The 12,720-nt window shown below is 36.3% G+C and overlaps 1 protein-coding gene across 3 annotated transcripts in view; it reads right to left on the bottom strand.

The window, feature by feature from the left end:
• Positions 1-231: 231 nt before the first annotated feature.
• Positions 232-12,720, bottom strand: part of LOC127435764 (anoctamin-1) — a 105,871-nt gene continuing 93,382 nt past the window's right edge. For 2 of the 3 annotated variants that reach the window (XM_051689439.1, XM_051689440.1), the window contains 10 exons: positions 12,046-12,247; positions 8,489-8,600; positions 8,097-8,154; positions 7,897-7,997; positions 7,606-7,748; positions 6,899-7,051; positions 6,650-6,702; positions 6,252-6,436; positions 5,989-6,094; positions 232-2,900 (listed from right to left, as the gene is read on the bottom strand). In XM_051689439.1, the coding sequence (XP_051545399.1) occupies positions 2,673-2,900; positions 5,989-6,094; positions 6,252-6,436; positions 6,650-6,702; positions 6,899-7,051; positions 7,606-7,748; positions 7,897-7,997; positions 8,097-8,154; positions 8,489-8,600; positions 12,046-12,247 (1,341 nt within the window). In that variant the 3' untranslated portion in view covers positions 232-2,672. Of the gene's footprint in view, positions 2,901-5,988; positions 6,095-6,251; positions 6,437-6,649; positions 6,703-6,898; positions 7,052-7,605; positions 7,749-7,896; positions 7,998-8,096; positions 8,155-8,488; positions 8,601-10,855; positions 10,878-12,045; positions 12,248-12,720 lie in introns of all 3 variants that reach the window. The other variant, XM_051689441.1, reaches the window with a different exon arrangement.

Raw genomic sequence — 12,720 nt, 5'->3', positions numbered from 1 at the left:
TTAATGATGAAAAAATTACTGAGTGCACTTAAATATAGTTGATATCACATAACAATATAAATGCCATTTTTAATATGTAAGTGGCACAAACTTGAGAAACAACATTTATTTGACAACTAATGCAGACCACTTTATTTGTATTAAGAGTTCTATATAGTTACATTACAGTGCACAGCTACACAATTCACTATAGCCTAAAGTGTCTGGTGTAAGGCAAGCAAACAGAAGATATACAGTATATCAATAAGAATTTATGTTGAGTAGACATATGTAAATAATAAACATACTTAAAATATTCGACATTGTAAAATATTTGATACAATACATTGTTCTGCCCCAAACCTTAAAAACTATCAGAGCACAGAAATGTTTCATATTTGGAGCATGAAATCCCATTCAGTTCATTTGTGTCTTTATGTGGTTTTCATGAGGCTGAGCTGCATTTGCTTTTACGTTTATTAAATGTTGATCAAACCCAAAAATCTGAGGATAATATAGTCTATGTGAATGGTTCTGTATCAAAGCTTAAACTTTACTGGATTTAAAATGGAATTGATGTTTTTTTCAAGTCTGTTGCACTTTATGAACACAATGTGAATGAAAACCGTTAGAAGACTGACGTCATAATGTCTCAGATAATGATCCATAATGTTTATGTTTGCTTACACTTCATTAGCTCAAGACTCTATCAAGCACCATTAAATATGAAAGCATCAGATGTAGAAAATAATGAAAGCCAATAGAAAAACACCATTTTAGAAAAACACCAAGGCAATAAAATATGTGATAACATGAAATATTCATCAAATGTTTGAGGCATCTATGCATCTAATAAAACAGAAGAGATCACGGTTCAACACATTATTTACTTTATTCCGAGACACAGGCTGTCTGACAGTTTTATCACTTACTAAACATTTAAAAGCCACCTAATAAAATTCGCTTGTTGTTGTTTCCACATTTACGTAAGTTAGGATGTTTCAAAATGACAAATATTGTTTTATTAAAATGTATCAGATTACTCATTTGTAATGCTAAATGGGACTTCATGTTTTAATCATTGACTGTTGTTTTCTGATTACACTGATTTGCTTTTAATTTGTTACAATAATTTAATCATTTAAGTAAATTATTTAGACAACTGATTTAGACATTAAACCTGATGTGTCTTATATAATAGATCCTGTCTATGAAATCCCACAGACTCAAATGATAAGGCTTTGTGTATAGGTTTGAAAATATTCCACATAAATTACATAGAACAGAGATCAACACAATAAAAAAAATCCCAGGAAAAAACCGTCAGGAGCTCAAACATATTGAAATATACAAAATACTGAAATGTCAAACTGAAAACAAATCAAGTAGCCCTTTTTAACTTCATACTGATAAATTATTAAATATATTTAGTTTTTATACCATGATCTCTTAAGATAAATATTGCTTCATATGAGCTTTGCTGTGTATTAGAACAACTCTGCAATCTGTTTGGGGTTTTGTCTCTTAAAATGAAGTGCTGGATAACACATTTTTAATATGTAGTTTTTTAGGATAATTGATTTGAAGAACAATGTATGTTTTTACAAACAGTAGCTCATTGGACAGAAGCATATTTGACGCAAGTATGCAAATGCAGATGCAAATTGTAAGCGTGGTACTGTGGTGGAAAAAAAAAAAAAAATCTTAGTACTCAAGGGGGAAACAGACCCTAACATTCAAATGTGCCATTAAACTGGGTAAATCGGGAACAATAAGCTATAAATATGTTGACAGTTTAACTAACTTAAAGTTCAATCTGGCCCTCTGACTGAATTCTGATTTCTGACTGAATTTATGTAAAAAGACAGTTCTATATTACATTGACAATATCAACCCACTTAAGAAAATAGCGACAAAGATACAGAATTTATCAGATCTAAATGTTCTACCAAGGTTTTCGTAATTTGTAAACAATAGCCCTGCATTGTTAAAATTATCATTACATTTTTTTATTTTCAATGGAGAGTTCATCAAAACCTATTTGTTGTTAGTTGAGGGTGTGAGGTCATATTTGTTCTTCAGCCAGATCTTTAGAAAGAATTTATTTCCAGACCATAAAAAATATTAATTGAATACCCATGAATATTTTAATGTAAATAAACGCACAGTATTAATAGCATTAAGTTTCGTCTTCCGTGTTAACATGTAAGTTACATTGAAAATGTCAGCTAAGATAAATATGGAAAAAAGTTTGGCCCCCATCAAGTTTTTCTCTGGATAATCTGGCCCCCGCAAGAAAGTAGTTGAAGAGCACTGGTTTAAGCTAATGCCTGCTATAGCACCCCTTGCGGCTTTGCAGAGAATTGAAAGCATATCCGCGTTATGAACTGCGCTTGGAAATGACAGAAAATACAAAAATACAGCTTGTGTAGCATCTGAATTGACATACTTGCGTAAAGTTTGTTTTGGAGCTTTTTCCTCAGCTGTAAAGATCACTGCGGTGTGAGACGTCTATTGAAAAGAGAAAATCAGTATGACAAAAAGAAATGTAGAGTACACATATCACACTTCGAGAAACATGAGAAATGTTCATTATGCATTATGTCGTGACAGGGTGTCTTTTCGACCTGGTAGCATGTTTGGGATTTGTCAGTGGAATGTAATGATAGAAAGCAACCACACGGGTGCTAATGTTAGTAGTTCTTGCAGGGCGTGTGTGAAATAGAGCGCGAGCGTGTCAGAGGACTCGTCTCCTTACAGCCGCTGTACAACACTCTGTCCAGGGTCTGCGTCTTTCCCTGCTCCTCCTTCATAAACAGATCCATTATCAGGATTTTCTCTTTGTGGATCTGTAAGCTGATGTCTTTAGGAATATCTGGAATGATCCAGTCCACTATGTCACTCATCAACATCACCACATTCTACACAGGGCCAGAAGAGACACACAAACACATGAATCTGCTGATCTGTCACCTCTTCCACTCATTATATTACAGGATACACAAACTTAAGAGGAGTGACACTTAAATGTAAACACAGGCTTTACTCTCAAACTTCATGTCCTAAAGAATGAATGTTTTAGACTCATTAGGCCTCAATTAAGCAATTCAAGTATGGCTGAACGATTATTCGAAATAAAATCGAAATTGCCGCAAGGGCTGCAATTTAATCAAACAAATAAATGGTCTGCATGCGCTGTAGTTCTAGCAGGAAGATTTTGGGATTTATTCTATCAGGCATCTCATCCCATCACGATACAGCCTCCGCTTTATAAGCCTGCTCAGCTGTCTCTCATTGTTGGCATACTTCTGTTGTTTTCACATCACATGCTATGCCTCGTAATGCCTCATATTTTTCACTCGTGCATGGAGTGGCAGTTGCGTTGTGCGGGTACCGAGTTCAGGTCATTGCTCATTTGTTTACCAGTGTTTGCATGCCTGGAGTTACTTCTCATTGGGGAATCAGGATCCAGTGTTCATGTACAACATTATAAGTACTCTGTGTCAGGGTCTGGGTTGTGATGATCTCTAAAGGCCTTTAGAATCACGCCAGTCTTATTGGCAGATGGTAGTTGGCACTTGGCTCAATCCTTGTCCTAAGCAGCGCAAATGAAGTCAACAACAGGTGCAACAACTGTGGCATATTTCTGCTATCGGCTCAGAACATCTAAGCAGCGCAAAGGTGCTGTCCGGGTGCTGCAGCTGTAGTGTGTTTTCTGCTATCGGCTCAGATCAGCTTCTAAGCAGTGCAAATGTGCTTTCCAGGTTCCGCAACTGCGGCATGTCTTTCAGGTCATGCTTTTTTAAGTGTCCCACGACATCGCAAATGTGGTTGATAAATAAAGCATTTGTTCTCCCTTCACAAGGCAAAGCATTGTTTATCTTTGCAGGGGTATTGCACAAACAATGCTCGCCCTTATCACAATGCTTGCCCTTATCATGGGGCTCAAACGCAAAATGCTGTTATCCTTGCAGTGGTATTCCACAAGCAACACTGCCCTTATCGTAGGGCTCAAACGCGAACGTTGTTTGTCCTTTGCAGGGGTATTGCACAAACCATGCCCAGCCTTTTCTTAAGGGCTCAATCACAAAGGAAAGGCTCAGTCACAAGCATTGTTTACCCTTTTTTAAAGATATAGCACAAACAAGGCTCACCCATTTGCAGGGGCTAAAAAATTATCATAAGCTAGCCTACCCTTCTGCAGTGTATGGCACAACAGTAGTACATTTGTACAGTCATATACAAGCTTATGTTTGCATCATTCATTTATATTTCTTCTTCTTTCAGATTTGTCGCTCACCTTCAAAAGACCTGGTTGTTATCCTGAGTCTAATTTATTGTATTTTCTTTTTGGGGGGCATAAGTTATAAATTAGTTTCTTTTTTCATTTGGGGTAAGCTCTGCTCCCCTGCCGTCATCGTTTCCTGCTGGATTTGACGGTTCTAGCAAGTATCCGAGCGCCAAACCATAGGCCAAAATTATTACACCAAAAGTATCTCTACATTTGTATTAATCCCAATGATCCCGAGTCTTTTTTGATAGAAATGTTAGTGTAAGTAAAGTTCTAGCAGGAAGATCTTGGTATTCATTCTATCAGGCATCTCATCCAATCACAATACAGCCTCTGCTTTATAAGTCCGCTCAGATGTCTCTAATTGTTGGCATAATTCCATTGTTTTCACCCTCCTCCACCCCATCATCACCACTTTAGGTCCCATCCTGGGTGGTAGTAAGCTCTGCTGCCCTGCCGTCATCGCTTCCAGCAGGATCTGACGGTTCAAGCAAGTATCCGAGTGCTGAACCCTAGGACGGGGCTTACGCCAAGCGATATAAGTATCTGTACATTTGTATTAATCCCAATAAAACCAAGTATTTTCTATTAGAACTGTATGTGTGAAGATCTGTTTTCTGTACAAATACTCAAAGCACACCTGAGGCTAATGAGTTGAGCATGTTAAATTTACAGTGCTCTAGATTAACTAATTGCACATTTTCCGTGTTTCCATATGCTTTGCTGCTAAAAGTTACTATCCAAATCTAAAGCAACCCCATAACTCTGGAATTTTTGTGGTCAGAAGAGTGGATGAGAGCATTTCTCTACAATAAACGGCCATTGTGAACTAAACTACAAACAAACATCTTCCTTCATGTTCCGTCAAAATAAAAGCTACACCAAAATAAAGGCTTAAGAGTTTAACCGGGACGCATAGCAATGCCGCATTGCAAGTGTAAATTAGTGCATGAAATTAGTTCATAAATATGCTAATGTTTTATAATAATAATAATAATTATTATTAGTAGTAAAAGTAGTAGTTGTATAAGTAGAATTATATAAAAATATATATTTCCATAATAATTTCTTAATAATAATTTATCTATTGGTTCCAAAAAATAATAGTGAAAAGTGTCTGAAACCCTATCACAAAGTGGACCACAAATAGGTACACAGTAAAGAGATACAATTGGAAGGTGATGTGAATCTGTTTTTCCCCCACTCAAATGTGAACTTTTTTAAATATTTCGTATTTCTACTGGCAGAAGAGCATGTTTGCCCATGACTTACTTTTGGTAAATATTTGTTTGTTTTTTTATTAACATTTTTTATGTTAATAATCATATCGCAGTTCAAATTGCAATCGCAATCTTTTTCAAAATAACCACAATTTGATTTTTTGTCTAGATCATTCAGCCCTAAATACAAGCCTACATTTTTGAGAAAATTATTCATAAAACCATTCTTTCATAAACTGATACATTGAATTGAATGCAACAATTTAACAATGGTTTTATGAATGATATATACAAATTCGTTATGTAGAGATTTCATGAATGAGGCCCAAAGATATTGCTAAAAATGTGACAGCACAAATATTATTTTATGCATTTTCTCTCTCTTTTTTATTTTTCTTATGGTTGTATGAAGCCCTAAAGGAAAAAGATAAATCAACTGCTGCTGAGAGTAAACAGTTAGCATGGCGGAAGTAACAAACACATAATTCAGACACTGACCTGAAACACAATGACAAACGCTAGTCTGGCTGCTAGCACAGCCCAGAACTCTTTCGAGATCTCATACGGTGTTAATGACCATGGAGGTTCTCTGTAGTCTTTATACCTTTCAAGGAAAGAGACATTTTTTATTGAGTTTTTAAAAAATGGGTCCACTCAAATATTAGGATAAGCAGCTGAATGTAATTAGTCATTTATATAAATAGTAATCTAATGTAAATAGCTGAATAAATTAGTTTTGTACAGCTTTCTTTTTGCCATACCTGCATATCTCCACATGGAAGCCCAGGTAGGAGGGCTCGAGTGGGGCAGTGCCGTTCTGGAAGTGGCTGACATTGAAGTATGAGAGCGTGTGGTTGACAAAGCCGTGCATGGACCCATCTGGACTGTACATGTACTGATAGACCAGTCGTGGAATAAAGTCTGAAGTGAAGGAGATCACAAATGCCTACAAGAAACATAATGAAATCACTTGTGAATCTATGCATATAACCAATATGATTTTTTATTTTAAATCAAGATGTTTTACCATCATTCAGAAGAATTGACTTAATGACATTCTGTTACAGTTAAGTCATATTATTAGGATTGGAAAAACTGAGAAAACTTTAAACTTTCCCCTCTTTGATAAAATATGCACAAAACAAATAAGCAGCCTTACATTGACAATAACTGCCACTTTTGCAACTCCTCTGAGAATATTATACCAGATTCCTGTGAACACAAAGAGAATACAGTGAAATTTCTCAATTTACCAAGAGTGTGAGGTGTTAACTTAAAATACATCCTCTGAATCATGCCAAGACATAATTATTAATGTTATGTGAAGCTATTTATGGTTTTATCACATGATTTTTATTTGTTAATGCAAAGTATTTGAGTGAGAACAGAGATGAGTGTAAATCCAGACCGATGTCTTTGGCTCTGGCTGCATCTGGTCTTCTGAGCTCTGCTACAAATTTCTTTGCATCCAGACGGATTTCAATTATGTTGTTCAGAAGAGCAAACAGAGGAGCCAATGGAAAAGATGCCACAAACAGAGTCACAAACCCAAACTGGATTACTGCAAAAACAGAAAAACAACACTTACTGTCTTTTTATAAGGAACCTTCCCTTGTCATACTGCTGTACTTTAGTTTATTTTGATACAAGCTAAATGTAAATGTTGAAGCTCTATGAGCAGTCTGTCTCATCAGTTCCTCTTGTAAGTTCTTAATAAGAACCATCTCACTCTTAGCGACACTCTCAGTCTGCTCTATTTCAGTGTAAATACTGTTCTCTTATCAGGGCTTGTGCTTTCAGGTTTACCTTTTCATCACAAAAATGCTCTAAGCTGAAATCTTTTGAAATGATACAATGATTATAACCTGCTTTTTAAGATCACCAAAAACCATTTGCTATTTGGTAAAACGTGTTATTAGTAGTAAACAGTCCATCCCATCCATGATTATGGTGGGTAATGGCAACAAAACATGGATAAAGTCTATAGCCGTACTGTTAATGCATGCCAAATATGATGTAAAATCACACTAGCATCCTGAAATTGACAGAAAACAGAGTTTATACAGTACGGTGATTTGAATGATTTAGTTTATGAACAGATTAAAACAGACTCACTCATCTCCATATACTCTGGTGTCAGACCAACAAATGGCTCTAGGAAATGATCTGTCTCATAACGTTGTAATTTCTTCTCATATTCCTCCTCCTGGAAAGAACCTCGCTTGGATTTGATGAACCTGATCAACTTTTTCAGTTTACTGCAATCAAACAACACCCAAACAATAAATAACACAAAATACTTTCAACATGCCCTTAAAAACCCTCTAAAGAGACACACATATAACCTATATAAACGATTAAATGCTTTGATTAAATGTTTGTTAATGTAGTGTTTGTGATACTCACGGGGTGCCAATCTCAAACAGGTTGTTCTGGATAAGTTGTTTGCCAAGCATAGTGATGCTGAGTTGAATGCACAGCTCCATCAGACAGCCACCATGAGCGCACTGATACAGAGCACATATCACATAATCAAATTCATCATTTCACACACTACATCAACATCTAAAAATCTTTCACTACTGATATTGTGTTTGTGTTTTTACCTCCTCCATACGATAGGACTCAAACACATAAAGATAACTGCCTGGACATCCACCAAGTCTGTACAGTAAAACAATGATCAGAGGTCAGCATCACTATCATCATAAAGACTTGCTTATAATTAGTATGAAATAGTCTAACACTAATAACAAAACTTTTAACATGATTCATTCATTGCCAAACATTATATAATGTAGTACAGATCGGTAATTCAAGAACAAATAAATATGAATACATGACTCAAAGCTTCATTTGAATGTAAATTAACTAATGATGTGTTATGCATTATAGTATAATGAACTGTATAATGCGAAAGCAGAAAGCATATGGTGCAGAACTGTGGAGTTCTTTATCATTTTAGGAAGGTTTGTGTGAGTCTAGTGAAAATACTTACCTGCCTCTGAAGAATGCAATGTATATGATCGGAGTGAACGCATTCACAAACTTGAGGATGAAGGTTTTGAAGATCAGCCTTTCTTCAAAACTCTTATCTGTTTTAGGAACCTCTGAGAAGACCAAGATAAAATTAAGTTTGACTTCACATAAAGAAATCATAAATATAATACATACATACATATATATACACCGATCAGCCACAACACTAAAACCACCTGCCTAATATTGTGTAGGTCCCCCTCGTCACCAAAACTGTGCCAACCCGCATCTCAGAATAACATTCTGAGATGATATTCTTCTCACCACAGTTGTACAGAGCGGTTATCTGAGTTACCGTAGACTTTGTCAGTTCAAACCAGTCTGGCCATTCTCTGTTGATCTCTCTCATCAACAAGGCATTTCTGTCCGCAGAACTGTCGCTCACTAGATGTTTTTTGTTTTTGGCACCATTCTGAGTAAATTCTAGAGACTGTTGTGTGTGAAAATCTCAGGAGATCAGCAGTTACAGAAATACTCAAACCAGCCCATCTGGCACCAACAATCATACCATGCTCCAAATCACTGAGATCAAATTTTTCCCCATTCAGATGGTTGATGTGAACATTAACTGAAGCTCCTGACCTGTATCTGCATGATTTTATGCACGGCACTGCTGCCACACGATTGGCTGATTAGATAATCGCATGGATGATTGTTGGTGCCAGATGGGCTGGTTTGAGTATTTCTGTAACTGCTGATCTCCTGGGATTTTCATGCACAATAGTCTCTAGAATTTACTTAGAATGGTGCCAACATCCAGTGAGTGGCAGTTCTGTGGATGGAAATGCCTTGTTGATGTGAGAGGACAACAGAGAATGGCCAGACTGGTTTGAACTGACAAAGTCTATAGTAACTCAGATAACCGCTCTGTACAATTGTGGTGAGAAGAATATAATCTCAGAATGCTATTCTGAGACGCAGGTTGGCGCTGTTTTGGCAGCATGAGGGGGACCTACACAATATTAGGTAGGTGGTTTTAATGTTGCGGCTGATTGATGTATATATACACATATCTATCGATCTATCTATCTATCTATCTATATATATATATATATATATTTCAAAAAAATCTAATACATTTTAAATCAAACCATCAAGTTTTATGCATTATGCCTTGTGAAATATATTTAATCATATGTGTGCTTTTTTTTTTTTACAACTTAAGGCCTTTTCACACCGGAGGTGACACGAAAATGTGATTTTTCGATTAATTGTTTTTTTGTTTTTTTAATTCGGTCGATTCTATATCGTTTCTGAAATCAATGGATCGATCTTTGTGTACTGGGTCTGATTAACGTGAATCCTTTTATTACTAGCTTCTCCTCTAGATATCTCTCTCTCAGCATTTCCTGCACTGCTGTTTAGCAATGGCGCTGCAAAACAATGTGCAGATCAGGGGTGCATTAATCCACAGGCTTACGTGGTCTGCAGCTAACAGGTACGCAACAGCTAAATCTGTCCGTGTAGCACATTGACAGAGTACAACTTTTCGTCGGCTTTTGTGTGTGTGTGTGATTTCCAAGAGTGCTCGCGATGTGGATTCGCGCAAGAATGCTCAAAAATGCTTAAAAATTCTGTCAAAATACCCATCTGGTGACTTATCGAGGTATGAATGTAAACACAGAGAGTTATTTCTAAAGTAAATGTAAACAGTGGAAAAAGGCTGAGTTGTATCAAAATATTTAAATTATAAATGTCTAATTCCAGCTCCGTCGCTGTCTAGCATGTCATTAATAATAATCAAACAACAAGGAAACGAAAAATCCTTTCACTGCTCTTGGCTGGGTTATTTTAGTAGCTTTAAAATGTATTATAATCTTATAGTGAAGACCACCAGTAATAAGTAGAATCTTGAATCTGCTGTGTGTGTGTGTGTGTGTGTGTGTGTGTGTGTATATATATATATATATATAGAGAGAGAGAGAGAGAGAGAGAGAGAGAGAGAGAGGGGCTATATATGGGCTATATACAAAATTTGAGGGGGCGGTCTACAGGTTTCCCCCGTTACTCAGAATCCTGTAGAAAACAGGAAACAGTTATTTTTAAATTGGTGTTCCATGTACAGCTTTAGAAACATCTTTCCAGTTAGTAGTACTGAATTTTCAATGTCTGATTAATCGATATTCGAATCGGATTGAATCGAATTGAGGTCTTGTGAATCCAATTGGGGCATCTGTGCTTATACCCAGCCCTACGAATCACCATTGAATGGTACTATCACATAGAAAGTGACGCGAATGTTTGCCATTAGCACATTCACGCCTTTACAACAGATGCACTAATCAACAAGCAATTTTACCCCTGTATGGTAGGTGGCTCAACTCACCTTTGAGCTGGTCTGCCTCCGCCTATGACGGAGGAGAGGAAGAACTACTTAAAACTTCGCAAAACAACCATGGAATCACAATACGAGAGTCTAGCAAGCAAGCCAGTTCTCTTGCAAGCTGAAAAAAGAAGATGTATTTCTTTTTAAGCAGCAACGATGATGAGTTTATTGTCATTTTGCTCAACAAAGAAAGTGGAAGAAAAAGGCGTGGATAATGGGTTCACCCCGTTCTTGAGGGGAGTTCCACAGACTGATACAGGAGCTGAAGTTGTATCATGGTTATTTTCATCTAGGGATGCAAATTTTGGCAAATTCTTTTAACCGGTTAACCACCAGCATTAACGGGTTATTAACCGGTTAACTGATAAGTAATGAATCAAACAAGTGACCAAACAGGCATGACAAAGGTCTATACTGGCTGAAACAAAACAGGGTCACATGACAGATGTGCATATTTAGCAGTTATTTCATCAACATTTGAATGAACAACCGTATATTTCCTTCTTATATTTTGTAATAAATTTTGAATGGGTTCGCTTGCAAGCCAAATTAACCTACGAGGTGATAACTTTTGGCAGTTTAAAAACGGAAGAATAAAAACAGCCAGCATGCAGCTGAACAATCCTAATCATTTTTGTCTAGAACAGTTAACACACATATACATGGGCAGGGGTCAGTATGGTAAGCAGCCGTTTGACAGCATGCCCGGGAAATCGCTCCCCTCTCCCGTGCAACATAAATTAAATGCAGGGCTGTAAACTTATGCTCTTTGATGTCGAGTATTGCAGAGGTTTTTCATATGGTACAACATTGTACTTGTGTTACTACTAAACTTTAAAGTCTATACTGTGACATTTAATTGAACATAAATGTTATGAAAGGTCATCACACAGGTGACATTAGACATTCAGCAAAATCATTTTCAATTATTTGATCGTAACTCTTTTGTTTATGTTGCTTTCTTCTTCGGGGTTTAATGTCAGTGGTCAAAACAGTGTTCTGTGCTTTGGTAACTGCTTTTTATCTCAAATGTTCTCTCCAGGTGTGATTGGCTTGTTAGGAATCCATTGTTTCTATTCGAAATGTTAATTGCAGCGAAGATTTGCATTTGGTGTGAAAAGGCCTTTGTAGTCAGTGATGCAGTATGAGTCCTGTGTGAGTGAACACTGCTAGTAAATGATATGACTGACCAAGAACAGTAAGCCAGCGCGCTACAGCCCCGTACACTTCATCCAGAATAAGAATGACCACCAGGTTAATGATGGCTGCAGTGGTTTTAACGGTCAGCCGGACGTTAGAGCGGGTCATAGGGTTGGAGCTCATAGCAAGCGCCGCTTTGGTTGATATTCGGTATAAAATCACACCAAACACTATAGCAAACGTCACACCGATCTGGAAAAGAATGATCATAAACTTATGAGTCAGTTTATTCAGCAGGTAGATCTTTGAACATATATTTAAGAACATAAAATGATTTAATGTAAACTGTTTTATTTTAAATTAAGGCAATCCTAAGAGTACACAATCGAAAATACACCCAGATAAACACCAACCAAAAAGTTTTGAAAAACAAGATAAATCACTAAAAATTATACTAAATTAAAAGATGAATGTGAATCCATGACAACAATAAAGGTATAAAAAAATTTTTTTTTTAAAAATGACATATGAGTAACATAATTGTGTTTAAAAATTGAAAAAGGAAATAAATGCTAAAGAACACAAAATTATTTGTTGAAAAAAAAAAACATGATTTAACAATTCTGAGTGTTAGATTCAATGTCAATATCAGTGCTTATGTTATTATTACATACTTTTTTGATTTTGTAATTTTGAAATATTGATAAAAGTTAAATTTTGTTACA

Source organism: Myxocyprinus asiaticus, chromosome 46 (assembly GCF_019703515.2).
Source record: "Myxocyprinus asiaticus isolate MX2 ecotype Aquarium Trade chromosome 46, UBuf_Myxa_2, whole genome shotgun sequence".
NCBI lineage: Eukaryota > Metazoa > Chordata > Actinopteri > Cypriniformes > Catostomidae > Myxocyprinus > Myxocyprinus asiaticus.
This window is presented reverse-complemented; position numbering and strand designations above follow the sequence as displayed.